This window comes from Mus musculus, chromosome 9, assembly GCF_000001635.26.
Source record: "Mus musculus strain C57BL/6J chromosome 9, GRCm38.p6 C57BL/6J".
Taxonomy (NCBI): Eukaryota; Metazoa; Chordata; class Mammalia; order Rodentia; family Muridae; genus Mus; species Mus musculus.
Window position 1 is genome coordinate 20,637,456 of NC_000075.6, and position 27,156 is coordinate 20,664,611.

Sequence of the window (27,156 nt, forward strand, 5' to 3'; positions counted from 1 at the left end):
AAAGTAATCCTCAGCTACCAATATATTTCATGATCATTACAATGACCTCCTGTCTCAAAAATAATAAATAGCTTGGCAAGCTGGCTCAATGGGTACAGGCACGTGTCACCAAGGCTGACCACTTCAGTTTGGTCCCCAGGACCCACAGGATAGGAAAGAACTGACTCCCACAGTTGTCCCCCAGCCTTCACACATGGGCTTTTGTAGCACACATAGACAAACCCAAAATGAATAAATGTAATACAAAAGATAAGTAGATAAATAATAAAAACTGTCCGTGAATAACAGGTTCTGGCAAGGAACAACTCTTGTTAAATAAGTGCAACACACTTTGAAAAACATTATTTTTCTTTAATAGTAAAATATATGCTGTAGAAAACTTGAAAAAGACAGGATACAAAATACAGTAAATATGACTGAGAACCTTCTAGAAAACTAGGACAATCCAACAGCATGCTCCCTTGCCCCTGCCCTCTATGCCTCTCAACCATGTATGTAGAAAACCAGGCCAACCTCGGAGCCCTGAACTCCACACACCTCCACTTGAAAATGAGCCCTCTCTAAGGTCTCTGGGGTGGCTCAGCAGCACAGCAGTGCTTCTCTACCAGACCTAAGGCCATGGGTTTGAGTCCCAGGTACTGGAAAAGAAAGAGGGGAAGGGGTGTTAAAGATTTTAAAATGAATCATGAGGTAGCTATGATGCCTATTCCTAAATGTGTGAACGGGGTCTTCCAGAGGCTTGATGACAAGTCTGAGGTGACCCAGATTACAGATAACCCCAGCTCAGGAAGCCCCAAGGTCCTAGCTTCCTTTCCTTGACACCTCCAGTTCCCTCACGCCTGATGAATTTACATGCTTCAGTTTGCTTATAAGGTCACTCTCCAAGCTAGGCTAGGTTCCAGAGATGGATGGGTGATGCCCTCACATCCACCAATCCATGGATTCTTTGGGACAAGCCCTAACAATAACTATGCAGTGGGGCAGGCCCTTGCACAGGATTTTCTCTGCTTCCTGACCCTCCCAGCCCAGCCCTTGCACCTCAAGCACTCTGAGCTTCGGCATGGTGAGGCAGGAGGACACAATCTGAGTGGGTGTGGGCATGTCTGGGGTGATAAGGGGACCCTGGAAGCACAAACTCTCCAGGACAGGCATTCCCTCCAGGAAGACCAGGCCCTGGGCTGAGAGGCCCCCAACGGTCAGCCGAATCTTGCGCACATCTCGAAGGTGGCGGCTGATGGCCAGCAGCGTGCTGTCAGCTGACAGGGTGCAGCCCAGCACCTCAAGCCTTTGCAGGTAGCTGAGCTCCTGCAGGCTGGCATCTAGCCCGGTCTCAGTGACCCGGTAGGTGCCGCCCAGCACCAGCGAGCGCAGGGCTCGGAATCGGGTAAGGCCCTGCAGATGCTCATCGCGAAAGGCCGGCACTCGGTCCAGCACGATGCATTCCAGCAGAGGCAGCACCGTGGGGTCCTGCTCTTTCTGCAACCAGATCATGGAGATTTCGCAGCTGTGCAGCTCCAGGGTCCTCAGTGTGCTAGGAAGGCTGGTGATAGGCACCATGCTCAGGTCAGCCACGTGCAGGCACAGGCGCTTCAGATTGGGGCATTTCTGACCCAGGGCCCTCATCAAGGCGGGGGACAGCTGTGGGGCCTGAGAGCCAGAAAACAGGTAGCCGCCCATGCGCAACGAGTAGAGCCGGGACGCCATGTACCGGCGCAGGAGGTGCCACATGACTTTCGGCCGCATCTGTAAGAGCCAGAGATTGGGGTGACTGAGAGAGAGCTACGGGGGCTCCCAGATGATCCATCTAGCTGGTGACAGACACGCCTGGGACCTGGGTTCTGGTGTCTCCCTGGGACTCTGCTCCTCTCTGAGCTTCATTTCCTAGAGCTAAACAGTTTCTTTTGCTGGGTATCAAGACTCATGCCTTAATCTCAGCCAGCACACAGGGAGGCTGAGGCAGGAGGATCCAGAGTTCTGGCCAGCCTGTCTAGTCAACTGGAAAGCTCCAAGTACAGTGGAAGACCCTGTCTCAAAAACAAACACAAGCAGTCGGAATTGTGGAGCACACCTTTGGGTTGGGTGGGGAACAGGACAGAAACATGAGGATCTCTCTTTAAATCCCAGAGTCTGGTCTACAAAGCAAATTTAGGCTATATAATGAGATCCTGTTTCAAACAAAAGAAAACAAATAATTTATAAGTACATACATGGGTACAAACCTGTGGAGTGTGTGCGATAGAGAGGCAGATGGGGGAGGGGTGACGAAGATACCCTGCACTGACGTGTGGCCTCTACATGCTCTTGTACACATATGCATCTGCACTCATGCATACTCATTCATGCACTTTAGGTGCATGCACACAAAAATAACTATGCAAGCAACAGTAGAGTGCATCTCATTGTATGTACATTTTACACAAAAGCAAGGAAAGAAAAGCTGGGTAGAACAAGTAATTCCTTGCTTATGTTGAGATGGAATCTAGGACCTCACTATATTAAGGACATGCTGTGAACTCAGCTGTACCTCAGTTCATAGCATACCCTTACTTTTGATGACACCAGGGAATCATGGGAGCCAGGATAACATTCTAACACAGAGTCACAGTTCTGGGCCTTTTCTGGATTTGTATTTCAAGGTAGAGCCTAGCTAAATTGCCCAGGCTGGACTTGAAGTTATGATCTTCCACCCTCAACCTCTGTAGTAACAAGCCTGTACTAGACCCAGTCTCATGGTACAAAAATTTTTGACCACTTTTTGACAGAGAAAATAAATCTCTTTTAAACATATTCTGTATAGTTGCTAGAGAAATGGCTAGCTCTTTTGAAAAGTGTCTTAATTTATGACTTTCTCTATTCTATTACTTTCGCTGGATGGAGTTAGTACAAACACTCCATTAGTCCCAGCACTTGAAGGCGGACACAGGCAGAACTCTTGAGTTCAAGGCCAGCCTGGTCTACAGATTGAGCTCCAGGACAGCCAGGGCTACACAGAGAAACCCTGTCTCAATAATAATAGTAAGAAGAAGAAGAAGAAGAAGAAGAAGGAGGAGGAGGAGGAGGAGGAGGAGGAGGAGGAGGAGGAAGAGGAGGAGGAGGAGGAGGAGGAGGAAGAGGAGGAGGAGGAGGAAGAGGAGAAGAAGTAGTAGTAGTAGTAAAATTTTTTCATGGAACTGTTACATTTAAACAGTAGTAGTAGTAGTAGTGGTAGTAGTAAAATTTTTTCATGGAACTGTTACATTTAAACACATATTTGAGAAAGCCTAACTGTATTCTCTGTACATGGTCACTCATATCTGGCTCCAGAGTAAATTCGTCTCCATTCTGAGGTAACAGTTATATTTTTGTATTGACAGATGCTGTCTCAAAACACCAAAAAACAGAGGTTGGGGGTGTGGCTGTATTAATGAAGCACTTGCCTGGCAAACGCAAACGTGGATTTTGTTCTCAGCACCACATCAACTATGTGATAGCACATACCTGTGATCCCAGCACTCAAGAGGAAAAGACCAAAAGGAGCAGAACCTTCTGCCATCCTTGGCTACACAGCCAGCTAGAAGCTAATTTTGGGATACATGAGACCCACCTCAAAACCAAAACAACAAAACTAGAAAACTGAAAAGCTATAAGCTTGCATTTATTAAATGCTGGAGACACACACTGGCCATACTGGCTAAGTTCTACAATACATCAGACATGAAACATGAAGGTACTTTTTTTTGTTTTTCCAGACAGGGTTTCTCTGTGTAGCCCTGGCTGTCCTGGAACTCACTCTGTAGACCAGGCTGGCCTCGAACTCAGAAATCTGCCTGCCTCTGCCTCCCAAGGGATGGGATTAAAGGCCTGCGCCACCACTGCCTGGCCTACAAGCATTATTTTTAATCCCCATATCTTAGATGAGAAACTGAGGTCTGAGCATTGAAGGGGAGGTAAAGGCTGGCACTAGGACAGGCAGAAAAATTCCAAGCACGAACTCACTTAAATACCAAACCAGCAGAGTATGGTGGTGCATACCCTTAGTCCCAGCACTGGAGAAGCAGAATTCCAGGTCAGCCAGGGCTACAGAGAAATTTTTCCTCGAGAAAACAAACAAACAAACAAACAAACAAAACCCAAACACTTCCTGGGCCTTCTCCTACAGCTGTAACTTCAGCACTCAGGAGGTTGTTGCAGGGGGTGGTTAGTTGGAAACCAGTACGTGACTCAGAGGTGTTCCTTCCTAGCATTCAAGAAACCTAAATTGCATTCCCAGTAGCACAGGAACCACACATGGGGCCCACGCTGCTAATCCCAATATTTAGAAGGTCGAGGTAGGTATCAAGCTCAGCCTCGGCTTCATAGGAAGCTGAAGTCAGCCTGGCCTAGAGGCCCTGTCTCAAAACAACCCCCTCAGCCCCCCAAGAAGCAACACCAACGAAAATCCAGAAAAATAAAAGCCTCAAGAAACTATCAAAAATAAATAAATAAAACAAACAGCAAACAAACACTAGAAAGCAAAATAAAGCAACCCCCACCCCCATGTCCCAGGGCAGGGGGTGGCTCTCCCCGCACCGCTCCCGGGTCCCGCATACCGTGTAGAGCGTCAGGTCGACGTGTCGCCATAGCCACCGGTCATCCACTAGCCTCTTCCAGCGGTGACAGACCCTGGAGGAGTGGACCGGCCGTTAGAACGACCCCGGCCCGCTAGGACCGGATCCGCATCTCCTGCCGAGCCCATGCCCGGCTCTTTCCCCCGAGGAGCGGGGCGGCACCTGGAGATGCGGATCCGGTCCCGGACAGGGAGGTAAGAGAAGATCTCCAAGAGCACCAAGTCTGGGAGGTCAAACAGAGTCGCCATGGTCCAGCTGTCGCACGCTTCCGTTTCCGGTGGCGGCGAGGCCGCGTTCCCTGGACAGCGCTGGGGTGGTCGGACTGGCCAAACCGGCGCGACTTTCAGAGGCCCGCCGAGAATCCCTACTTTTCTAGGAAAGTGCCCGAGGCCCCGGGACTGGACAGGCGCGGGCTGACGACCGTTTAGAGGTCAAGACTAGAGACTGACTAGGCCTGACTGGCTTGGCTAGCGGATGGAACTGGAAATAGGAAAACCTGGATGTGGCTTGGGAGAGGAGGGGGCACGAGGCGTGGCCAGGGCCAAGAGGAAGACGAACAGCAAACCCAGAAGGCTGGAGGTGACGAGTGCCTCGGGGGCGTGGCCATAAGGTGGAGCTAAGTATAAGCAGCAAACCCAAAAGGGGTCCGCAGACAACCCAGAAGGCGTGACTCTAGGAAAACCTGGATGTGGCTTGGTGGAGGAGGGGGCACGAGGCGTGGCCAGGGCCAAGAGGAAGGCTAACAGCAAATCCAGAAGGCTGAAGGTGAAGAATGCCTCGGGGGCGTGGCCATGAGGTGGAGCTAAGTATAAGCAGCAAACCCAAATGGGGTCAGCAGACAACCCAGAAGGCGTGACTCTGGCGAGGAGGGGGCTCAGGGCGTAGTCATAGCCGGGAGACGTGGCGAGCAGAGGCAGGTAGACCCCACGCAAGCTGGGATGAAGAAAGCAACACGCCTAGAAAGCGTGGCTCCGACGGGCGGGGAGTGGTCCTGAGGCGTGGCCAAGGGGCCCAGGGGCCAGGAGGCCCGGGGGCCCGGGGGCCCGGGGGCCTGGAGGCCAGTCAGAGGAAAAGCAGCAAACTCCCAAAGTGGGACTCTGGGAGAGAGGATAAAAGACAGAGACGAAGGGCAGCAGGCGTTGCAAACAAGGCCAAAGTACTAGCATTTGAAAAAGCGCCGCCGAGTGGAAGGGTGTGGCCAGCGGCAGAGGAGCTGATTGGAGGCCGTCCACAACAATGGGAAGGCGTGGCTTCAGTAGGAAGAGACAAGGGGCGCGTCTAGAGCTAAGCGACTAGTGGCGTGCGGAGGTTTGGCTTGTGCTGGAAAAGGCTTAGGGTTACTGCCAAGGCAGAGATCAGCCTGCGACCAGACCGTATGTATACCCAGGAGGCATGACTTGAGCAGGGAAAAGTTAACAGAGCAACAAACCCAGAAACCATGACTTGTGTGGGAAGGGGCTCAAGGACTAGGGATCCTAATTGCGCCTGAAGACTAAACTTGTAAAACCTAGCTTAGGCGGAACAAGGTCCGATATAGGGGATGGAATCAAGTTTGGAATGGCTGGGCGACAAAGGGACAGGCTGGGAGACTTATGACTGGAAGAATGGATAAGAGCAGCGACGGGGGCCCTAAAAGCATCGCTGGAGACAGAAACAAGAGCTAAACCAGGAACTGGGTGTGCAGCTCAGTGGGAGAGCCTTTGGCTGGTAAGCATGCTTAGCAGGCCCTAGGTTCGACCTCCAACACTAAAACAAATACCAAAACAAAACAAGAAAAACAAACCCCACCACTTTTCTTGTATGTATGCCAAGAGACTTAAAGCCTGAGAAGTTTTTTTTCGAGACGGAAACGAATCCGGTAAAGCCTGAGAAGTCTTTTCAGGACGGAAACGAGGCATTGGGGAGACTGGAACATATCTAAGCACTAAAGACACAGAACAGGACTTCATTCGAAACTGAAAGGTGTGACTGGGATGGGAGTGAGGGGCCAGCAGGACGGCCAAGCCAGGGAGGCGTGGCCACAGCCGCAATAGAAAGCAAGAATAATGCCTTTTGCTGCCTACGCATAAGGATTAAATTTTGTATAAGTCGTATTAGGTAAGCACAAGGCGCTGGGTAAGACTTTTCTTTTTCTTGAGTCAATATATGCTTACCTTGCTAAGAATCCTGTCTGCTAAGAAGAAATCGCTCAATAGAGGCAAAACTGGTTGAATTTAAGAAGGGATTCCTCTCCCACCAGCTCTCGCGATTCTTTAATCTGGAACAAGATTAAAGAATCAAAGCAAAAGCTCTTTCCCCGTATGCTATTTCCAACATCTTCGCAGGCAGGACACGGACACGCGGAGTGGTACGCAACATGCATGGCCTCTCAACCAGGATCCGACTTAGTTTTCATCAACTGCAGCCTGCACCCCTGGAGTCTCTGAAACGGTCACTACGACCAGGGGCGGGGAAGCAAGCACAGGGTTTGAGGCTGAGCTTTGAATGAAAGCAGAAAGCCACAGGCCCTGCATGACTCCATTTCGGCACACCTGCAGCCGGGATTCCGCGGTAGGAGGATTGTCTGGCTTGGGAGTAGTCGAGCACCCCGCCGCTGAGATCCTTTAGGTTTCTTCCATGATGAAGGAATCTCCAACACCAGTTCCAACGTCCGCTGTAAATCCATTCTTAGCAAGTCCCAGCTCATCCACACTGCGCAACAGAATCGCAAATCCTAGCCCGGAACCCGGAAGCACCTAAGGGCCGGTGGTTCCGTTATATCACTTCCGCTTCCTGTTTGCAGGCTTAACTCCGGCCGGGGTTCCTCGCTCGAGCTACGAGTTGTGTCGTCGATAGGTTCGAGGATATTGGAGGTGAGAAGGCTAAAATGAGAGGCCCGAGATCACGGGAAGCTGCCAAGACTTGGGAACCTAGGGGTTGCGGGAGGCAAAGCCGGGTGAGTCTGGGGCCCGGACTGCCGCAGTTAAGGGGCGGAGTCGCGACTGTCTGTAGTCCGGGCAATTGAAACTGTAGACTGGGGCTGCAGGGGATTGCATCTGGTGTTAGGGGAACTGTGACCAGAGAGCTCAACCTAGGAAGGGGCTTTAGGAACCTGGGCGACCCCGAAAGGCCTGACTCTGTTGCTTTTCATCCCTCCCTCCACCTGGTGTAGCTCCAGCCACAATGATTGAGGTGGTTTGCAACGACCGTCTCGGAAAGAAAGTCCGCGTTAAGTGCAAGTATCCACCGAGGGGTGACTGGCAGTGGCTCTGGGGCAGATGGTGGTGTTGGATGGTTTCAGTTAAATGACGCTTATGGGGAGGCCTGATTACGTCTTCCTCGGTCTACCTCTTCCTTTCATTTACCTTAACTCCTTCGTGCCCAGCACCGATGACACCATCGGCGACTTGAAGAAACTGATAGCTGCTCAAACTGGCACCCGCTGGAACAAGATCGTTCTTAAAAAGTGGTAAGTAAGTGCAGTATTAGGCTAGAAGGTTTCGGTTGGGGTGAGCACCTCAGGCAACCCCGAAGAGTACGCAGCTTGTTTTCAGAACAAAAGACACCCCACCCCTTATCAGCTTCTCTCTGAATCCCTTAGGTACACGATTTTTAAGGACCACGTGTCTCTGGGAGATTGTATCCTTTTCCTGAAGTTCATGAAAGAAGCCATGTATTTATTTATTTATTTATTTATTTATTTATTTATTGGTTTTTCGAGACAGGCTTTCTCTGTATAGCCCTGGCTGTCCTGGAACTCACTTTGTAGACCAGGCTGGCCTAGAACTCAGAAATCTGCCTGCCTCTGCCTCCCAAGTGCTGGGATTAAAGGCGTGCGCCACCACGCCCGGCAAGAAGCCATGTATTTATCTCGAGTTCTGGTTCTATACTGAAACCTGTACAGAAATTAAGCAAGAGGAATATTTAACTTAGAATGTACCCTGTTGTGACTACTGAGAAAATGGAAACTGTGGAATTATTTTGTTGGTGAACAGGGTGGTTGGTGAAATAGTTTAACTTGGCTTGGAAGGATTTTGATATTCAAGTTCAAAATATTAATTACTTAACGCCAACCTGACTGTTGGACAGAAGGTGAAGGTGGCATATGACTGTAGTTGAGGACAATATATATATATTTTTTTAATTTGAGGAGGGAGGGTCTGGATCTTTTGTCTGCAGTTATGTGTGCACCACATGCATGCCTGCTGCTGACAGAGACCAGGAGAAAGCTTCCAATTCCCTGGAGCCACCACGTGAGTCCTGGGACATAAAGCCAGGTCTCTGGAAGAACAGTCCCAAGTACTCTTCACCTGCTGAGCTATCGCCAACCTGAGGATGAGCATTTAAGAAAATGTATTGTTGTGTGTGTGTGTGTGTGTGTGTGTGTGTGATGGGGTGGAGGGCACTTGAGGACAAACAAACAACTTTGCCTTTTCGGCAGTCTTAAGCTCCACTGAATATTATTTATAGTTTGAGTTCTTAGATCAGAGCGTCCATTCCTTTATCCAGGGTGGATGTTGAGCTACAGGATCCAGCTGTGAGCAGATGGAAGGTAGTCATCTCTCCGTCAAAGTTCCTTAACACGTGTCCTTCAGATGAAATCCACGATGGGATGAACCTGGAGCTTTATTACCAGTAGAGGGGGATTCCTTCTCCTCCTCGCCCTGCTCTGCCCTGCCCTCCTCTCCCATCCTCATCTGACACTGGTGTAGATGGTCATTTTTAACAGTTCACATGAATAAAAACTTGGCTGCTGCTTTGCTGCTGTCATACTTGTGTGAGAGTTGTGTGTGAGGGCAGAGCTGCTGTCTAGTAGTTAGGGGGTACTGCTACTTGAGGGGAAGATTGACTGGAAGCTGGGCCTGGTTGGTGATGCACACCTGGCATCTCAACACTTGGAAAATTTTTTGTCTTGAAAGTCCTGTGTAGACCAGGTTATGAACTGGCTGTGTACCACAATGACCGTGACTCCTGCCTCCACTACAAGTGCTGAGATTGAAAAGGTCTCAGTTTTGCTTTTAAGGAATTGCCAGGAGCTGTGGATGCCTCATGGATTTCATCTACCCTCCATAGTATGGCCCAAGTTTGGAAATGGAAAGGAAGGCTGTCTGTTACGTGTAGCCCTAGACAAATACTAGAGGATGGGTAATTTGTGAAGAATGGTTTGGTTTTGGTTTTGGTTTTTTGAGACAGGGTTTCTCTATGTAGCCCTGGCTGTCCTGGAACTCACTTTGTAGACCAGGCTGTCCTGGAACTCAGAAATCCGTCTGCCTCTGCCTCCCGAGTGCTGGGATTAAAGGCGTGCACCACCACGCCCGGCGAAGAATGTTTTTTTGTTTTAGTGGAGAGATGGGCAGACTGCTTGCCCTACAAGCAGGAGGACCTGAGTTTGCTCCCTGAACCCACGTGAAAATGCTGGATGTGCAGGTGTACGCTTAACCTCACCACTGGACAGCTCTCTGGCCTCACTCGCTATAGTTATTCTGGCTTGTTTGAAAAGTAGTGAAGTACTAAAATTACTTTTACTGGCTATTTTGTTACAGCAGTCAGAAATGTAACACAATGGGTGACATAGTGAGATCCAAACAGGATTTATTAGAGCCCCTTCCAGGTTTTGGTCCAACTGTTCCAACAATGGCTGTCTCTCAGTGGCAAGTCCAAGATTCAGTCCATAGGCTGGATACCAAAGTCTCTCATCTAATCTAGGAATTGTGTGAAGAAACCATCTCCTAGGCAATTCTCAGCCATTGCAAGATATTCCTGGATTCTTGAACTAAGGTCATGCAAAGGCTCTGAAATTCCCATGGGAAGAACAACCCCATAAATTTCAGATAACAATCACTGAATATTAACAAAAGATTACTTCAAGGCCTTAGTGTCAATCACTCCAAAATAAATGCCAGGTATAATGGCTCTTCTAAAATTCCCATTTCAAAAAACCTCAGGTTTAGGGTGGTCTTCCTACCTTAAATGATTCGGAGGAGAAACCATCCCTTGCAGGTGTGCTCAGCTTGCTTGGCTTTTAGTTAATTCTAGATGTAGTCAACTTGACAACCAAGAACAGCCATTACACCCATGTATAAAAATAAGTACATATTTACATATATACTACTTAGATTTAAATTTTTCCTTATGTGCATGTGTTTATGGGGAGGGGCAGACATCCGTGTACCACAGTGCACATGTGAAAGTTAAGGGACAACTTAACAGGAGCCAGTTCTCCCCTGCTACTTTGAAGGTCCTAAGGTTGGAACTCGGGCCATCAGGCTTGGCAGCAACACTCTTACCCAAGGAACTACCTCATTGGCTCTGTAAGTACTGTTGGCACGGTACTCTTGTGGGTTTTTCTTTCCAAGGCTGAGCTCAAACCCAGAGCCTCGCATAGTCTAACCTGGTCATACTACTGAGCTGGCTTAGCCTTTACCTTAGTGTGCATGTTTGAGCTTATGTGTGTGTGCACTATGCCATGGCCTGCTTGTGGAGGTCAGAGGACTACCCTGGCTGTCAGTTCTAGTCTTGTTTGAGACATGATGTCTTTGTTTTCGCTGCTTGTACTTGAGGCCACTGGTTTGGTAGCCAAAGCTCTAAAGGAACAGAACATGTGGGATGAATATTTTCTATGAGGGTTATTCAGGTGGCTCACAGACTTTGGTTTGAGTAGTCCAACAGTGGCATCTCCTGGAGGGAGAGAAAGGTCAAGGATCTGGTGGTGGTTCGGTTCACTGCGTGCCTCAGCAGTCCCAGTTGGAACTAGAGGCCCAGAGAAGATCTAGAGGGCTGCCAGTTTCCAGTCTATGTTGGAGTCCCACAAAGTAGCCACTAACACCAGCAAAAAGGATTGCCTCAGGAACAGGACAGACAGACTTGTGAGTGAGAGTGAGGGCAAACAGGCAAAAAGCAACAGCTTCCTTCTTCCATGCCCTTTCTTGTGGGCTGCCACCAGAAGGTGTGACCAGATTTAAGGGTGGGTTTCTGCCCTCAGATGACCTAGATTTGGGGTGGGTCTTTTACTTCAAATAATCCAGCCCAGAAAAACCCCTCACAGGTGTGTCCCACCGCTTCCTCGTTTATTCCAGATGTGGTCAAGTTGACAACCAAGATGCTATCACAGGAGCTTTAAGGACTTGTGCTGTCACTATCTCCTCCTGGATGTGGACATTGAGTTGCTGATGCTTGCTTGTTACTTCATCCAGCTGTGTGTGGGTTCTTCATATTTAGGCTAAGGACTCCACAACTGTGTGTTAAGCATGTTACCCACTGAGACATTTCTCTAAGCTACATAGTCTTCTTTCTTCTTCAAGAAAACACAGTAGGAAAGCTGGGCTGGTTAAGGTGTTTCTACCTGAGCCTCAAGACCTAAGTTCTAGCCCTGGGACTCCGTTGGAAGGAGAGAACCAACTACACAGAGAGGTTATAACAGGGTAAAGGTTTCTCCATCTTGTCTCGGGTGCAGCCATCTTGAGTTTCTACCCCTTGCTCTGAAGAGTCCCATGGGAAAGCACCCGATCCTGTTCTGCAAACTCAGGGTCAAAATGCCCCAGATAACTGCATGCTCTTAGCTCTTATTAAGCTGCTTACTTGCTTGCCCCTGAAACTGCTACCAGAATGTAGTTTTTCTGTGTTCCTTATCTTAACTCCTTGTACCATGCATTTGGGGCTGCTCTGTAAAAAGTGTTACTTTCCAAGCAGTCACCAGCTGGCTTACTACAGACTATCAATTTGAAATTTTGTCATGTCCTCTGAGCTCCACATGCACTAAACCATGACTCAGGTTAATAATAAACATTATTTGGTTTTTCAGGTGAATTTTGTTATTGTTGTTGGTTATGAAGCAGGTTCTCTATATGTAGCCATGGCCTGTCTGAAACTTGAATATAGATCTGGCTGGCACTGAACCCAGATAACTACCTGCCTCTACCTCCTGAGTTCTGAGATTAAAGGCAAGACCACCACACCCTGCATAAAATAAACCGTTTGTTTGTTTGTTAAGATTTCTGTGTAACAGCCCTAACTCTCCTGGAACTCCTTTTGTAGACCAGGCTGGCCTTTTGTAGATCCATCTGTCTCTGCCTCCCCAGTGCTGGGGTTAAAATCATGTGCTACCACATCCAGCAAAATAAACACTTTTAATGGGAACCTATGTGAGTGCATGGAGTATTTCTGGCTAGGAAGAGTGAGGCTTCTTATCTGGTCTATATTCTTCTATACTGGTTTCAGATAAGAAAGTAGCCTTATTAAGTCTGTCATGTCATTTTTTGCTATTATGGTTTGAACTCTAGGTCTGAGCTATTCTCACTTTCTTTTTTTTCTTTTCTTTTTTTTTTTTTTTTTTTAGACTGGGTCTTTCTGTGTAGTCCTGGGTGTCTTGGAACTCACTGTATAAACCAGGCTGGCTTCAAACTCACAAAGATGTTTGTGTGTCAAGTCCTCAGGCTTGGTAGCAAATGCTCTTAGCCACTGAGTGCTGTCCTTGGGCCCATGCTTTGCTACTGTAAGGCTCTATCATTGAGGTTAAGCAGTTCACAGTAAGTGGTAGAGCCTGGCTTTAAACCCAGTCGAATCTTGCTTCTAATCCCTTCTCATGAGTTCATGTCACTGAGTGCCATCTTTTTTAAGTCACACAGAGGTTTTCACTATTGGTGAACTCATTGAACCCCTCCCCCATCAGTGTCTTTGAAAATCATTAATTATCTAGGGCCAGCAAGACGGGTAACTTGCCACGAAGCCTGACAACTTTAGTTTGACCTCCAGAATCCCATGGTGAAAGGAGAGATCAGATTGCCACAAATTGTGCTCTTGACTACAGTTTTCTTGGCAGTATCCCTTATAAATGTAATCTTTTGTAAAGTAACTTTAAAAAAAAAAATTCTGGAGATAGGGTTTCTCTGTGTAACTCTGGCTGTCCTGGAATTCACTTTGTACACCAGCCTGGCCTTGAGCTTGGAGATCTGATTACCTCTGCCTTCCAAGTGCTAGGATTAAAGGCATTTGCCACCACCACTAGGCATAAAGTAACATTTTAAAGTTCTAATGTATATGAATGTTTTGCCTGCATGTATGTGTGAATGCATACTACGTTCAGGCCTGGTGAATTGAAAAGGTCTTGTGGAAGAGTAGCTAGGGCTCTTAACCACTGAGCCATCTCTCTAGCTCTACACAGATTTTTTTTTTCCTTTTGCTTGTTTGTTCGTTTGTTTGTTGAAACAAGGTTTCCTGTGAAGCCCTGTCTGTCCTGAAATTCACTTTGAAGAGCAGGCTGTTCTCGAACTCAGAGAATTGCCTGCCTTTGCCTCCTGAGTACTGGGATTGAAGGTACACACTAGCACACCCTTTTCCTTAGACTACCAATTGACTAAAACTGATCGTTGGAGCTGTCCACCCCCTCCTACTCCCTTTCCTCATCCTAGTGGTACCGCTCTCACCCATCAGTCACCTGCCTAGAAGCCAGGAGGAGCCCATGGAGAAGGAATAAGTCGAAGTAGGTTCTAAAAAAGACACGGAAAGTGGGTGAATGGACCAGTGAAATGGTTCGCCTTGTGAAAACCAAACGGGACTGGTTTCGCTTTGGACATTTGGGAAAAAACAGTGGGAAGAAGGAGAACTCAAAAGCCAAATTTAGGCTCTACATAGTTAGCCTCTGCATAGTTAGGCGCTGCATAGTCACCAAGGCAACTGCATTGCTATGGCAACGGCAAAGTACAGCAAAAGTACCTTGTATCTTAGTTCCTGCTGGCCACTTCCGCGCGGATGTTGGCGGACCTCCGAGAAAGGCTCAAGAAGGCCGGATTGGCTGCCTCAGGAGCCAGTCAAATAAGCTCTATTTTGTGGCCTAAGCGAACCAAGAGAGCCTTTTGACGCTTAGAGGGAGCCACTTTCCCGGTTGGAGCACCCAATAGACGTAGCTTCCAGACGAGCCAATCGGCAGTGGTGTTGGGAAGGTGGGAGGCTGTGTGTAGGGGCGGTCCGACCGCGGGGGAGTCCAATAAAAAGCTCGCGTGCTCGCGGCTCCGTGTTGCCGTCCAATTGGCGTTTCTATTGGACGAGCCAATCACCAGCGGCGCTGCTCTGGCGCGGGGTCAGAGCCGCGGAGGCGGAGCAGGCGCTGCGGCAGGAGGGAAGATGGCGGACGAGGAGAAGCTGCCACCAGGCTGGGAGAAGCGTATGAGTCGCAGCTCAGGTACCTCTTGGGGGTCGCCCGGGGCCAGGGCGGGGCCTCGCGAGCTCTCGGAAGTTAGGCTGGAGCTTGCCGAGACAGGCGAGTCTCATCACCGGCCTGATTCGGGCATGGAGATCTGGCCTCCTCCGCGGATAACGGGCCCGGAAAGCCAGAAACTGAGGTAGGAGGTGGGGCAGGCACAGACGCGCCCCCGTCCTCGCCCACCGCTGGGCTCCGGTGCTCAGAGGTGACGAGGCTGCACCTCGGGGCTCCCTTGAGAGGAAGAGATCCGGACTCAGTGCAGAGGGCGTGGGCCGCCCTGATCTGAGTTCTCCCGCAGCATCCGAGACACGTGCCTGCTCATCCCACCCCCCAACCCCCATCGGGACCCTGCGGCAGTGATGGCTTCTAACCAGGCCAGTTCGTCTCTGGGTCAAGCATGGTACCAAGCTCTTTGAAAGACTTTAAGTTCTTTCATAAGTCCACGTCGGTGTGGTCTCACGTTCTCCCACTCTCTCTCTCTCTCCCTCTCCCCCCTACCCTCCTCTCTTCTCTCCTCTCCTCTCTCTTCCTCTTCCCCTATCCCCACCCCCACCTCCATATCTCCCTCCCTCTTTTTCCTTGGCTTATTCTCTCCCTCCTCCTCCTCCTCCTCCTCCTCCTCCTCCTCCTCCTCCTCCTCCTCTCTGTAGCTACCCTCTTTCAAAAGAAGACTTGCTCTCATTTTTGAGGTGAGAGAAACTGAGGCCAGGACACGGAAAGAACTCATCTGATAATGCACTTCAGTTACTAGGAATGCCCTGGATTGCAATGATTTTTAATTTTATTTTTATTTTTACTTCTTTTGATCCCAAGCATAGCCTTCCTCGGTGTCAGTGGCAACGCCTAGAGTAGCCTACAAGGACCTCAGGTAGAGCTAGGGTCTCTGCAGCCTACAGAGCTCTCTCAGAATTCTTAGTTATTAAGCATCAGGGTTCTGGACACTGCTTATGGCTCTCTCTGAATTAACCCAGCTAGGTTTAATGTCATTCACTTTCCCCATTTTGTCGAGGGTGGATGTGGAAAGGTATTAGACAGAGCCTCATAAAGACAGGTTACTCTTGAATTCTTGGTCCCCTGCTTCAGCTCCCCCAAGTGCTGAAATTACAGGCATGCACCACTTTGCCCAATGTATTTATTGAGGCAGTCTTTATTAGTAAGACTATACTTAGTGTGTGTGCATGTGGAGAGCAGACAATAACTTGCAAGAGTTTTTTTCCTTCTACCATGCGTAACTCATATCCTCAGGCTTGGCTGCAGGCACTTACCCATTGAACCATTTTCTTTCTTTCCTTTTTAAGGCTGTGTGTGTGTGTGTGTGTGTGTGAGAGAGAGAGAGAGAGAGAGATAGCCTTGAACCTCTGGTGTCTACCGGGATTACATGACACAGATTAATTAGCTGAGGTAAAGTCTTACTGTGTAGCCCAAGCCGGCTTCCAGCTCATGGTCCTTCTGTTTCGCCTCTCAGCACTGGGACTAAAGTTCTCTGCCTTTATGCCCGGCTCTGATGACCTTATCCTCTGGCCCGGCTCTGCAGATGAGAAAGCTGAGGTTCACCGAGATGGCCTGTTGGGAAGGTTTTAGTTGGATTTAGCTCCTGTCCAGCTGTCCAGGCTGCTCTATTCCTAGTGTGGGGTTGTGACTTCTAGCGGAAACTTGTTTCTAGCTGGGTGTGGTGGCACACAGCTGTATTTCCAGCACTTACACAGAAGCAGGAGGTCTAGCTCATGGCTATCCTGGGCTACATAAACTTTTTTTTTTTTTTTAATACATGTATGGGCATTAGACTTGCATGTGTATTCCATATGCATGCAATACCCACAGAGAAGCCTGAAGAGGGTGCTAGACACCCTAGGACTAGAATTACAGGCAGTTGTGAGCCTCTAGGTGGGCACTGGAAATTGAACCCCAGTCCGATAGAAGCAGCTGGTGAAGCCTCCTGTAGTAAAACTCTTTTATACACACACACACACCTCTACCCCTGCCCGTCTGCCTAGCTATGGACCAGTCCCAATTCTTGCCATTTGTTCTCAGTAGAACTATGAAAGCCGCCCTTTCATGGGTAACACTCAGCCCTTCTCTGCTGCTAGATCAGCTGTGTAACCCAGAATGACTCTCAGCCCTTGGAGTGACCCAGAATCTACTGGGTCCTTCCTTCAGCTTCTGCCATACCCCTCCCCTCTCCTCTTCTTTTCTCTTTCACTTTTTGGAGGCAGTCTTGCAAACTTACCTTTACTGGCTTCAAACTGCAGACATCCATCCCCCTGCCTCAGCCTCCCTAATGCTAAGCATACAGGTATGCTTCACTAAGCCAGACTTTTCCTTCAGGTGTTTCCTTTGCCATCTCCTTTATGCTCTTCACTGTCACTCAGGTGACAGCAGGTCCCAAGTAATGCTGCTTCCTTGCTCTCTGACTTAGGCCACCAGTGCAGGGGTTGAGAATACAGCTTTGGGTTTCTATCTCTGTTTATGCACAAGACACAAACACTGCTGCTGTAGCAGAGATGGAGGAGGTGGTGCCTAGGGTTTGTTTGGAATGGAGCACTGGGTAAGAACAGTTACACTTTTTATCTTCTGGTGATATGTGATCCTGGGACTTGAATCTAGAACCTCACAAGTGCCAAGCAAGCACTGAACCAGTGAGCTAGAACCTCAGCCCATACTGTTTGTTGTACATGTTTGGAATTGGGTCCCTTGTAGCCAAGGCTATTCTCAAACTATAACTGAGGATGCTTTTGAGAATCTGATTGTATTTATTTTGTAAGGTGGCACTATGCCATGGTATATATGTGGAGGTCAGAGGACATCTCGAAGCTGATGGGTTCTCTCCTTCCACTGGGCAACTTCCTGGAGATCAAACTCAGGTTGTCAGACTTGGCAAGTTCCCTTACCTGCAGAGCCATCTAGAAGGCCTGGAAGCTGTTTTATCTGATTTACTGATTGAGTGTCTGTCTGGTACCACCTAAAGCATTAGCACAGCCCTACAGGTCCCGATGGGGACAGCATCCTCCCCAGCCTTTAGCATGGGGTAGAACAGGAAATGGATCTGCTAAAGGAGGCACCTCCGGAGCCAGTCGTTATCCTGGCTTTGAGATGGAGGCCTCCTTGGCCCAGCCCCTGCTGAAGTAGGTGCTGCTCTCCCCCAGGCCGGGTGTACTACTTCAATCACATCACCAACGCCAGCCAGTGGGAGCGGCCCAGCGGCGGCAGCACTGTTGGAGGCAGCAGCAAGAATGGCCAGGGTGAGCCTGCCAAGGTGCGCTGCTCACATCTGCTGGTGAAGCACAGCCAGTCTCGGAGGCCCTCATCCTGGCGGCAGGAAAAGATCACCAGGAGCAAGGAGGAGGCCCTGGAGCTCATCAATGGTGAGTAGGGGAGGGAGCGGGGCTTGTTGGAGGTCCTCTCTCAACTGGGTCAGGGGCTACCTCAGTTTCTTTTCCTGTTCCTGTGACAAAATACTCTGACAAGGGCCAGCAAGAGGGTTCAGCAGGCAAAGGCACTTGCTGCTAAAGCTGAGGGCCCAAGTTCCATTCCGGGATACATGTGGAGAGAGCCCACTCCTGGGAGTTTTCTGTCACCCCCAAGAGCACCACAGCATGTGTGCTTCCCTGCCCCAAGAAATAAGTAGTTTTAAAATGAGGTTGGTTGATTGGTTGGTTTTTTGTTTGTTTTAACTGCTAAGGAGCAGTTTAATAGAGAAAGGTTTGTTTGGGCTCATGTCACAGTTCCAGGTCACGATTCAGCACAGCAGGAAAGTCACAGTGAAGGAGCAGGTCATAGCACAGCATTGTCAGGGACAAAGAGCAGCACACCTGTGCTAGGGCCCTATTGGCCCTCTCTAGTTTTTAGAAGAGAATCCCCCAGTAGCCCACCTTCCAGGTTATTCTAGATTCTTTCAAGTGGACAATAAACATTGCTCTTCACAGGGGCCTTGTAGAAGTCCCACCAGACCCTCCACCCAGTCTGGTCAACAGTCACTTCTGGAGAAATATTGTACTATAGTAGGGTTGTAGCGCAGTTGCTAGCATGCTCACCTGACTTACAGGGAGCCTTGACTTTCGCCTCTAGTACCCTGTGAGCCTGGCATGGTCGTGCAAACCTGTAATCTCTGCATGGAGATAGAGACAGAGAGGATCAGAGGTTCAGGCTGGGGCTGGGAAGACGGCTCAGTGGGCAAAGGTACTTGCCACTAAACTTAAGGGCCTGAATTCAGTTCCTAGGACCTACATTGTGGAAGAAGAGAACCTACTCACTCAAGCTATATTCTGATCCCAATGAAAACACTGTGGTACATATGCACACATAGTGCTTTTTATTTACATAAGTCCTAGGTCCAACATACTGCGTCCAGGCCACTTGATGACCTTATCATGAAAAGAAGTGCCTGTGTTGGGATGAGCTTGGCCCATGCAGGCCCTCACTCTTTGCTTCCTGCTTGCCGTTTGGAGTGGCCGGCTCTAGAAAGTCAGTAGCAGTATTTGGTGAGCTCTGGGATCTGGGAGATTCAAAGCCTCACTCAAGACTCGGTTTTTCTTATGTAAAATGAGCGATAATGCATACTTATCCCGAAGGCCATTGTAGCAGTGCAGGGATAGGAGGCAGCCTTGGTCAGTGGGAGCCACCCTGAATGATGTCATCAGGGAGAGGCCTGGGCATCTGAGGGTCGGTCTGGAGATAGACCAGGGACTAGTAAGCACAGAGCTGGCCCTGTAGAGTGATGGGTCCGTTTTTAGCAGCCTATTTTTGATAAATATGTGTATGGGTGTTTTGCCTGCATGTATGTATGTGCAGCATGTGTGTGTCTGGTGTCAGGAGGCGAGAAGGCATCAGTCAAGTTCCCTAAAATTGTACTAGGTTTGTCAGCTACTGTGCGGGTGCTGCAGACTAAACCCAGGTTTTTTGTGAATGTAGCCTGTGCTCTTAACTTCTAATCTATGTTTTCAGCCATATGTGTATGGGAACACACATGTTCAAGCGTGGAAGTCAAAGCACAGTTCTTAGGGGTGAGCTTTCACCTACTTTGTGAGTTCTGGGGACTAAACTCAGGTTGTCAGGCTCAGTCACCTGCTAAGCCATCTTGCTGGCCCTTTGTGTGACATGTTTGAGATTATTTTATATGTGTGATTGCCTGCATGTATGTATATGCACCACATGATTCCTGCTGCCCATACAGGCCAGAAGAGGACATCAGATCCCCAGGAACTAGAGTTACAGGCAGTTGTGAGCTGCCATATGTATGCTGTAACCACACCTGGGTCCTCCGGAAGAGCCAACCAGTGCTCTTAAGCACTGACCCAGCTCTCCAGTTCGTTTGGTTTTTATTGAGAACACTGGCTCACCTTGAACTTCTTGCAAGGGGATCAGGTGACAGTGATAGGAGGGAGCAGTATCTGCCCCTGCTGCTAGCCTTGGCCTGGAGGTACCGTTAGTTCCCCTCTGCCTTTAGGAAACAGACTGCCTGTTTTGGAAGCAGCACTTCTGCATCCCTGCTGCAGCTTCTTTTCCAGCACTGGCTCCTCTACAGCTGCTGGATGGCAGCCAGAGGAAACCTGAAGCCCAGCTGGTATCATTGCCATGTCCTTGTCTGAGACAGCCAAGCTGTGGACAGACCCTGGCTCCCTGTCCCACGTTGCTTTGTCCCTACTCACTAAGGTCCTGAGGATCCAGGGAGGCTCAGAACCAGAGTATGCGCAGCACCTTTCTAGGCTTCAAAGACCAGCTACCTCCTCTGCTGAGTGATGTCCTTCCAGCCTGGTGGCCTATGGCTATGCCTCTGGGCCCCTCCTGCTCAGCCTTGGGTCACCTATGATCTGAGAGAGATTATTTAAGCATTTTTAGTTAAGGAACCACCCTTTTGGTTCATTTTGTACCTTAGTCTGCAGCAACACAATGCTACAAGCTTTGTAGCTTAGTTTCTTTCTCACAGTTCTGGAAAAATCTATGCCTCTTGTTTTCCTCTAGAGTCACTCTCAAACACCAGCAAACCTGCAGTCTCTCACTCTCCTCTGTCGTTTCCTGGTGAGATTGCTTTTCTGGACTTGCAGAGAGCTGCTTCTGTTGTGTCCTTTAGTGACCTTGGCTGTGGTTTGGTTTGATTTGGTTTGGTTTGGCTTGGCTTGGCTTGGCTTGGTTTTTCGAAACAGGGTATCTCTGTGTGGCCCTGGCTGTTCTGGAACTCTCTGTAGACCAGGCTGGTCTCAAACTCAGAGATCCATCTGCTTCTGCCTTCGAGGACTGGGATTAAAAGGAACCTTGGCCATCTTCACCTCCCTTTAAAGATAGAGCTTATGCAGCCCAGGCAGGCCTTATAATTCCCCATGTAGCCAAGGGTGACCTTGAACTTCTGACCTACTCATCTCTGCCTCCTAAATGCTGGGATTGCAGGTTTGCACTGCTATCCTTGATTTAGAGATTGAACCTGGGACCTGGTGTAGGAAGGAGAGCACTCCACTAAGCTAAAGCCTTAGTTAGCCTGGCTATGCCTCTTCTTATGAATAGGAACTCATCATAGCATTTCAAGTCCCACCCTTGCAGACTCCTTGTCTCCCAGGGTAGTCAGACCAGGAGCCAGGGCGTCTTCAGAGTGCATATTGGGACACTAGCGTGCAGCCCATAGCAGAAGAGTGGGCATGTGTAGCTTCCAAGGGTTTGTTCTACGTCAGCCTTGACTATGGCAGTCACTCATTCATCCCTCAGAATAGCCCTCTGAAGTGAGAGCTTTCATTCGCCCATTACATATTTTTGTTTGGTTGGTTTTTTGTTTGGTTTGGTTTTTCCAGACAGGGTTTCTCTGTGTAGTTCTGGCTGTCCTGGAACTCACTTTGTAGACCAGGCTGGCCTCGAACTCAGAGATCTGCCTGCCTCTGCCTCCCGAGTGCTGGGAATAAAGGCGTGCCCCACCACGCCCAGCCATTTTTTTTTCTTTTACACTTGTTTATTTGTATGTGTACAAGCGTGCCAGAGCAGCGTGTGGAGGTTAGGGGACACCTGCAGGAAGAGTTGGTTCTCCTGTTCCTGAGGATGGAGCTCAAATAGTTAGGGATGGACAAGCACCTTTACCCACTGAACCAGCTCCCCAGCTCCCACCCAGCTGCCCCAGTTCCTAGGCCAGTCATGTCGTGAGGCCCCTAAAGCAGAATCCTGCCCTCCCTTCCCTGAGGCCATTGGGTACTGGATGCTCAGGGCTGGGGAACCACAGAGCAGGGTCAGATCTCAGCAGCTGCAGTCTGAAGCTGGTCCTGCCGCTCCATGAACCTCAGGGACTGCTGAACCCACACATGTCTGCAGAGGTGGACATTCACCTGTTAGGTTTGCTGTCTAGGGGACTCCTTTGTCTTAGTCACTGCTCCACTGTTCCATTGCTGTGAAGAAACACCATGATCGAGGCAACTTAAAAAGGAGGCATGTAATTGGGGCTAGCTTACCATTTCAGAGGTTAGTCCATTGTCACCATGGCAGGGAGCAGTGACACAAATGTCCTGGAGAAGTACTGAGAGCTTTACATTCTGATCTACAGCAGACACCGGGCCTGGTGTGGCTGGTTAAAATCTCAGCCCATCCCTAGTGACACACTTCTTACAACAAGGCCATACCTACTAATCCTTTTCAAACAGTCCCATTCCTTGGTGACTAAGCATTCAAATATATGAGTCTATGGGGCCATTTGTACTCAAACTACTACAACCGCAATAGCACCCTGGCTTCCCCACCTTCTATTGAGGCAGTGATTTGTCCTGAAGAAAGTCCAGGGAGTCCAGCCTCAGCCCTGAATACAGAGGTCCAGGTAACAAAAATCGAGAAATAGCAGTGTCTGTCTAAAGAATAGTGATGGGTCCCCATCGCCTTCCTCAGGGATAGTTTCTGCTTCACTTATTCATTAATTCCTTGGCCACCAGGAATTCCTGCCTTGTGCACAGGTCTAGACAGAAGAGTAGGGAACAGTGGTAAATGAGGGCCCCTGGCTAGATTTCTTTTCTGAGACAGTATCTATGCCTTGGTGTCCTGAGTGCTGGGATTACAGGATTGTACCATCCAGCTCAATGCTTTCTTTATTAAATGGCTATATCTTGACAGTGTGTATGTAAGAAGCCCTCTGGCTATCCCATCTACATTTCCCTGTGACCTTGGCTACAACTAGGTGACACTGCCACAGGGCTGGAGCTGGCCAAAATTCCTTAGTACATCCTTTGATCCCCACAGAAGAACACAACCAGACAGCCAGGGAGATGCGAATCAGGAGTTTACCAGGTCAGGGTTACTGATAGGATTCATTCTGTACTAGGGGACTCTTGATACCAAGGGTGGTTGCCAGACAAGTCACTGGGATGTACAGGTCAAGCCACAGTCCTGTGTATCTGACAGACTCCAGGCAGTGGCTTATAGAGACAGCCTCTTCCGGCCAAGGCAGAAAGAGGGGAGCTGGGGATCCCTTGATAGACAGGTGTGCCTTGGCAGGTTGTAGACCAAATACCAAGGTAACTGCCATGTAGTACATTCAGATAGGGGTGACTCCTGGCTGTCAGTCAGTCAGTCATATTGCCTGCCCCCTGTGTCAGGCAATAGGAGCCTGAGGCCCTGAGCGCTCGGGAATAGCTGGGTTCCTGGCCCTCAAGGCACTGGTTGTAGCAGCTAGTAACGTTACTTGTTGTACAGGCACCAGTTGGGACCTTCAGTGATGTGCACACTGAGCAGCTCGGGTGGGAAGTGTGGGTGGGAGTCCAGCAGCAGCCACGGCAGGCCACCCTCCGATGTGCAGAGATCCCTGTGGAGCCTCATGTAGATTGCATGGCCGTGACCAGCACTCCAGGAGCTAAGCAGGAAGTTTGAGGATTCAAGAGTAGCCTGAGCTGCATAGGAGGCTATGTCTCGGAGATAAAAGGACAGAGTCCTGTCCAGGCCATCTGGGAAAACTGAGAGAGAGCTGCTCAGGTCAGGGTGGCTGCCCTGGGAGTCTCTGTGTGCCATGGCTGCAAGTTAGTCAGAAGATGGGGACAGGATGGGCTGTCTTGTGTCTGTGTCTAGGGCTTTCTTACCCACCTCAGGTGCTACCTAGACCAGGTGCCTGGTAGTCTCCCCACCTTGCACATGTCTGAGAGTGCATAGCACAGGCTCACATGCATCCGCATACGTGGTACTGTGCTCTCACTCCCCTGAGCCTGGGTCCTTTCAACTGTTTTGTTGTTTGTCTGACTTTGTTTTTATTTGTTTAGGTGAGGGGTTGGTAAGAGTGTATGAAGGTCAGAGGATACAACTTGCAGAAGTTGATTCTTCGATTCTTGTAGGTCCCAGGGATAGAACCCAGATAGTCAGGCCGTGTGACAAGTGATTTTTGTTATTGTTGTTTTGAGGCTTTGCTTCAGTCACTATTCACCTTCTTTCCAGCAGCCCTGGCTTCCTGACCCCGCAGGAGAGTCACAACCCAGTAGAGCCGCTTTAATGTCTCCTGAGCTCTGCCAATACAGTGTGGAACCTTGCCTATGGGACCATTGTACAGGCACTCACACACAGTCCTTACAACCTCAGTGCCCCAGCGAGTACTCTGCTGTGCCTCCGTGTTGCGCAGGTGGAGACTCCTACTGCCCACAGCTGAAGAGGTCACCAGCTCCAGTGAAGAGCTTGGCTGCATGCTAGCTGGCTGCAGGTCTCCAGAGCCTTGACATTGCCCCAGGAGTAGGGGTGGGCAGTCATCTGCTGTGAGGTTTCAGCTCTGTGTCCAGGCCTGAGAAGAGGTCACTGCGTGTATGGGTGCTTCAATTCCTGTGCACCGTGGATGACTGTCCTGGCTATTCAGATCGTGCTATGGTCATAGGCACGTGAGGATGGGCGACTGGTTTGCACCGTTGGGACATGCACATGGGAGGACTGTCTTCATGGGTGCACATAATAAGAGCACAGGATAAGGGTGTGGTTGCTTGGGCCTGAGGGTATGGGAGGTGTTGTGGGTGCGATCAGCATAACCTTGTAGGGAACTGGGTGCACAGGTCGGGCAGGTCTGGCCTAGCTCCTAGGTGTGTCCAGTTCTTCCTGCATCCTGTCTGGCCTCTATGTGTCTGATGCGCGGCTCTCCCCTTGTATCCCTACAGGCTATATCCAGAAGATTAAGTCAGGAGAGGAAGACTTTGAATCTCTGGCCTCACAGTTCAGTGATTGCAGCTCTGCCAAAGCCAGGGGAGACCTGGGTCCCTTCAGCAGAGGTGGGCAAGAGTGGGCACCACCACACTCAGCACTTTCCCTCAGTGTTCTGGGCGGAAGGCCCTGAGGAGGGCAGCTCCGGAGCACAGGCCTTCCTGTCCACCAGGTGGCAGCATAGCCCTCAGGCTTCCTGGCCTGGGTTTTTTGTACTGCAAAAGGGATATAAAACCTCCTTAGTGTCTTTCCTCCCAGGATCATTGTCCCCCTCACAGGCCCATTAAGGTGATTCTGGTTTGTCACTGGCATCTCTGGTAGAGCTATAGGGACGGGCCCCTGAGCATTCCAGCTCCTTTGCCCCTTTGGCAGGTTTTTTGGGAAAATGGACAAGGGAAACAATCCAGAGCTCAGACCTATCTGCCAAGGGCAGAGGAAAGTAGATTCCTTCTTCCTCCCCCATCTTCTCTCCTTCATCTCTTTGGCGTGAGCTGGAAGTGTGAGGTGTGGGCCCCTGCCTTGGAGTCAGGTAGCAAGCCTCTGCTGTCAGCCCTGGCCACCTCCCTGCAGGATAGATAATGTTCAGCCAGGAATCCAGAGTTCATCATGCAGTGTGTCTAAATGTACAGCACAGCTCTGCCTACTATCCCACGCTGTCTTTGGGCTTCCCGGGGCCTCCTTAATGGGCCTGTGGCTCTCAGCTGGGCCACAGCTCATCACTGCACAGTGACAGGGCTATAAAACCCATGATGAATATGCTTGAGACTGAATGCAGGCAGGAGCCCCATCTGCTGTGCAGCCTGTGCCTGACCTCCACTGTCTGCTGTTTCACAGGTCAGATGCAGAAACCATTTGAGGATGCGTCGTTTGCTCTACGGACAGGGGAGATGAGTGGGCCCGTGTTCACGGACTCGGGCATCCATATCATCCTGCGCACAGAATGAGGGCAGGCACCTGGCCAGCCTGCTCTGGCTGCCACACAGCCCACGGATGCCCTTCCTGCTACTGTCACACAGTATTTATTGTTCCTAAAATGACTGGGAGGGGCTCTGAGCATCCCGCTCCCTGTTTGCCCCTATTCGGGGCTGTCCTAGCCAGGCTCCTTCTGGAGGAATTGACTTCAGAAGGGCAGTGGGGATGGGGAGGCCCCCAGGCTCAGGGGGTCAGAGGTGACCTGATCCCCCAGGTCTCAGAGGCAGGCAGGAGGGCCTTCTTTCTTGTTAGTTATATGCTCCATTCGTTCCTCTGTTCAGTTGCAAAAAGCAGACGCTCCATACCTGGCGGTGCAGCAACTCAGCCTCAGGGTGCAGTGCAGCACCCTACGCACCTTCCATTAAATCTGGAACCACTGGTTGGTGGTCCTGTATCATTACCTTCCTGGTGAGGTGTGGGGCCCTTGTCTCAGGGATGGGGCTTTTACCCACGTGTCCAGACTCTTCTCTAGCTCTAAAAGACCTTCTTTTCCACAGCTTGGGGGGTGCTGGCAAGAATTCTTTCCACTAGCTATATTCCCAGGGCTGCAAATACCTCTGAGCCCCACCAGTCCAGACCCACTTGTATAAGCACCCTGGGGACTGTTCAGGTATGCGCAGACCACCCCACCACCCCACCCCACTTCCAGCTGTTAGGTCTGGAGTGATCCCAAGAGAACCTGGCTTAGCATCTGCCTTGGCACACCCCCGGTGCCCATCCCTCCCCCTCAGCACACAGACAGACTGCTTATTGGTGAGAACAAATCACCCAGCATCTGCCACCCACTTCTGACTGGATATTCCTGGGCTCAGCCACAAGACCTAGCACTCTCCAGGTGCTGTTTCCATGGTAACAGAGGCCCCCTCAACTGGAGGAGAGGGGGGCTTTATCAGCTCCCAGAAGAAAAGAGATCCTATTGGAGGGGGCTGGGAAATGGATATTGCTTTGAGTGGCAGGTGGGGAGAGAAGGCGGACTCTCCCACCTTGGCTAGGGCCCTATGTCTCCCACAACTGCCTCTGAGCCTAAGGACTGAGGGCTCAGAATTCAATCAAGGTTTCTGCATATACCCACAAGTGATGGGGGGCCCAGCCTGGGGGATGTTCTAACCAGCAAGGCTTGGGGGCCAGAGCAACATTAAGCCTGGACCCCAAGAGAGCCCTCCCTCCCCACAGGCCTGAGTCTCATGAACAGAGTCACCTGAGCCTGCTCCCATCTGGCTGCTTTCTAGAGCAATCGCTCTTTGCCAGCCGCCTGCTGGAGCATTTGTCATTAGGAAGGTTTAATGAGTTTTTTCCCAG

The 27,156-nt window shown here is 50.0% G+C and overlaps 3 protein-coding genes across 18 annotated transcripts; 2 read left to right on the forward strand and 1 right to left on the reverse strand.

Annotated features, from left to right (window-relative positions):
* Positions 1 to 293: 293 nt before the first annotated feature.
* On the reverse strand, positions 294 to 7,313 carry Fbxl12 (F-box and leucine-rich repeat protein 12). Of its 7 annotated transcripts, none has more exons than NM_001286530.1 (4): positions 7,118 to 7,312; positions 6,740 to 6,843; positions 4,569 to 4,641; positions 294 to 1,743 (listed from the first exon to the last, which is right to left on the reverse strand). In NM_001286530.1, exon 4 carries the CDS (start codon positions 1,741 to 1,743, stop codon positions 922 to 924), a length of 822 nt encoding a protein of 273 aa, NP_001273459.1. In that variant the 5' UTR covers positions 4,569 to 4,641; positions 6,740 to 6,843; positions 7,118 to 7,312; the 3' UTR covers positions 294 to 921. The 7 variants fall into 7 exon arrangements, with proteins under 7 accessions (NP_001273459.1, NP_001273458.1, NP_001002846.1 ...); XM_006510397.2 differs by having other exon boundaries at positions 331 to 1,743; positions 4,749 to 6,843; positions 7,118 to 7,292; NM_001286529.1 differs by lacking the exon at positions 6,740 to 6,843.
* Positions 5,262 to 9,685, forward strand: Ubl5 (ubiquitin-like 5). Of its 9 annotated transcripts, NM_001361025.1 has the most exons (6): positions 5,262 to 5,351; positions 7,369 to 7,438; positions 7,738 to 7,804; positions 7,951 to 8,034; positions 8,167 to 8,204; positions 9,161 to 9,337. In NM_001361025.1, exons 3-6 carry the CDS (start codon positions 7,749 to 7,751, stop codon positions 9,202 to 9,204), a joined length of 222 nt encoding a protein of 73 aa, NP_001347954.1. In that variant the 5' UTR covers positions 5,262 to 5,351; positions 7,369 to 7,438; positions 7,738 to 7,748; the 3' UTR covers positions 9,205 to 9,337. The 9 variants fall into 9 exon arrangements, 6 of the variants coding, with proteins under 6 accessions (NP_001347954.1, NP_079677.1, NP_001347955.1 ...); NM_025401.4 differs by lacking the exon at positions 5,262 to 5,351 and having other exon boundaries at positions 5,881 to 7,438; NR_153859.1 differs by lacking the exon at positions 5,262 to 5,351 and having other exon boundaries at positions 7,348 to 7,521; positions 7,738 to 7,800.
* A 4,977-nt stretch (positions 9,686 to 14,662) lies between these two features.
* On the forward strand, positions 14,663 to 26,257 carry Pin1 (protein (peptidyl-prolyl cis/trans isomerase) NIMA-interacting 1). 2 transcript variants are annotated; one of them, NM_023371.4, is made up of 4 exons: positions 14,663 to 14,742; positions 17,907 to 18,125; positions 24,843 to 24,953; positions 25,720 to 26,257. In NM_023371.4, exons 1-4 carry the CDS (start codon positions 14,685 to 14,687, stop codon positions 25,827 to 25,829), a joined length of 498 nt encoding a protein of 165 aa, NP_075860.1. In that variant the 5' UTR covers positions 14,663 to 14,684; the 3' UTR covers positions 25,830 to 26,257. The 2 variants fall into 2 exon arrangements, with proteins under 2 accessions (NP_075860.1, NP_001351424.1); NM_001364495.1 differs by having other exon boundaries at positions 25,725 to 26,257.
* The last annotated feature ends 899 nt before the right edge of the window (positions 26,258 to 27,156 follow it).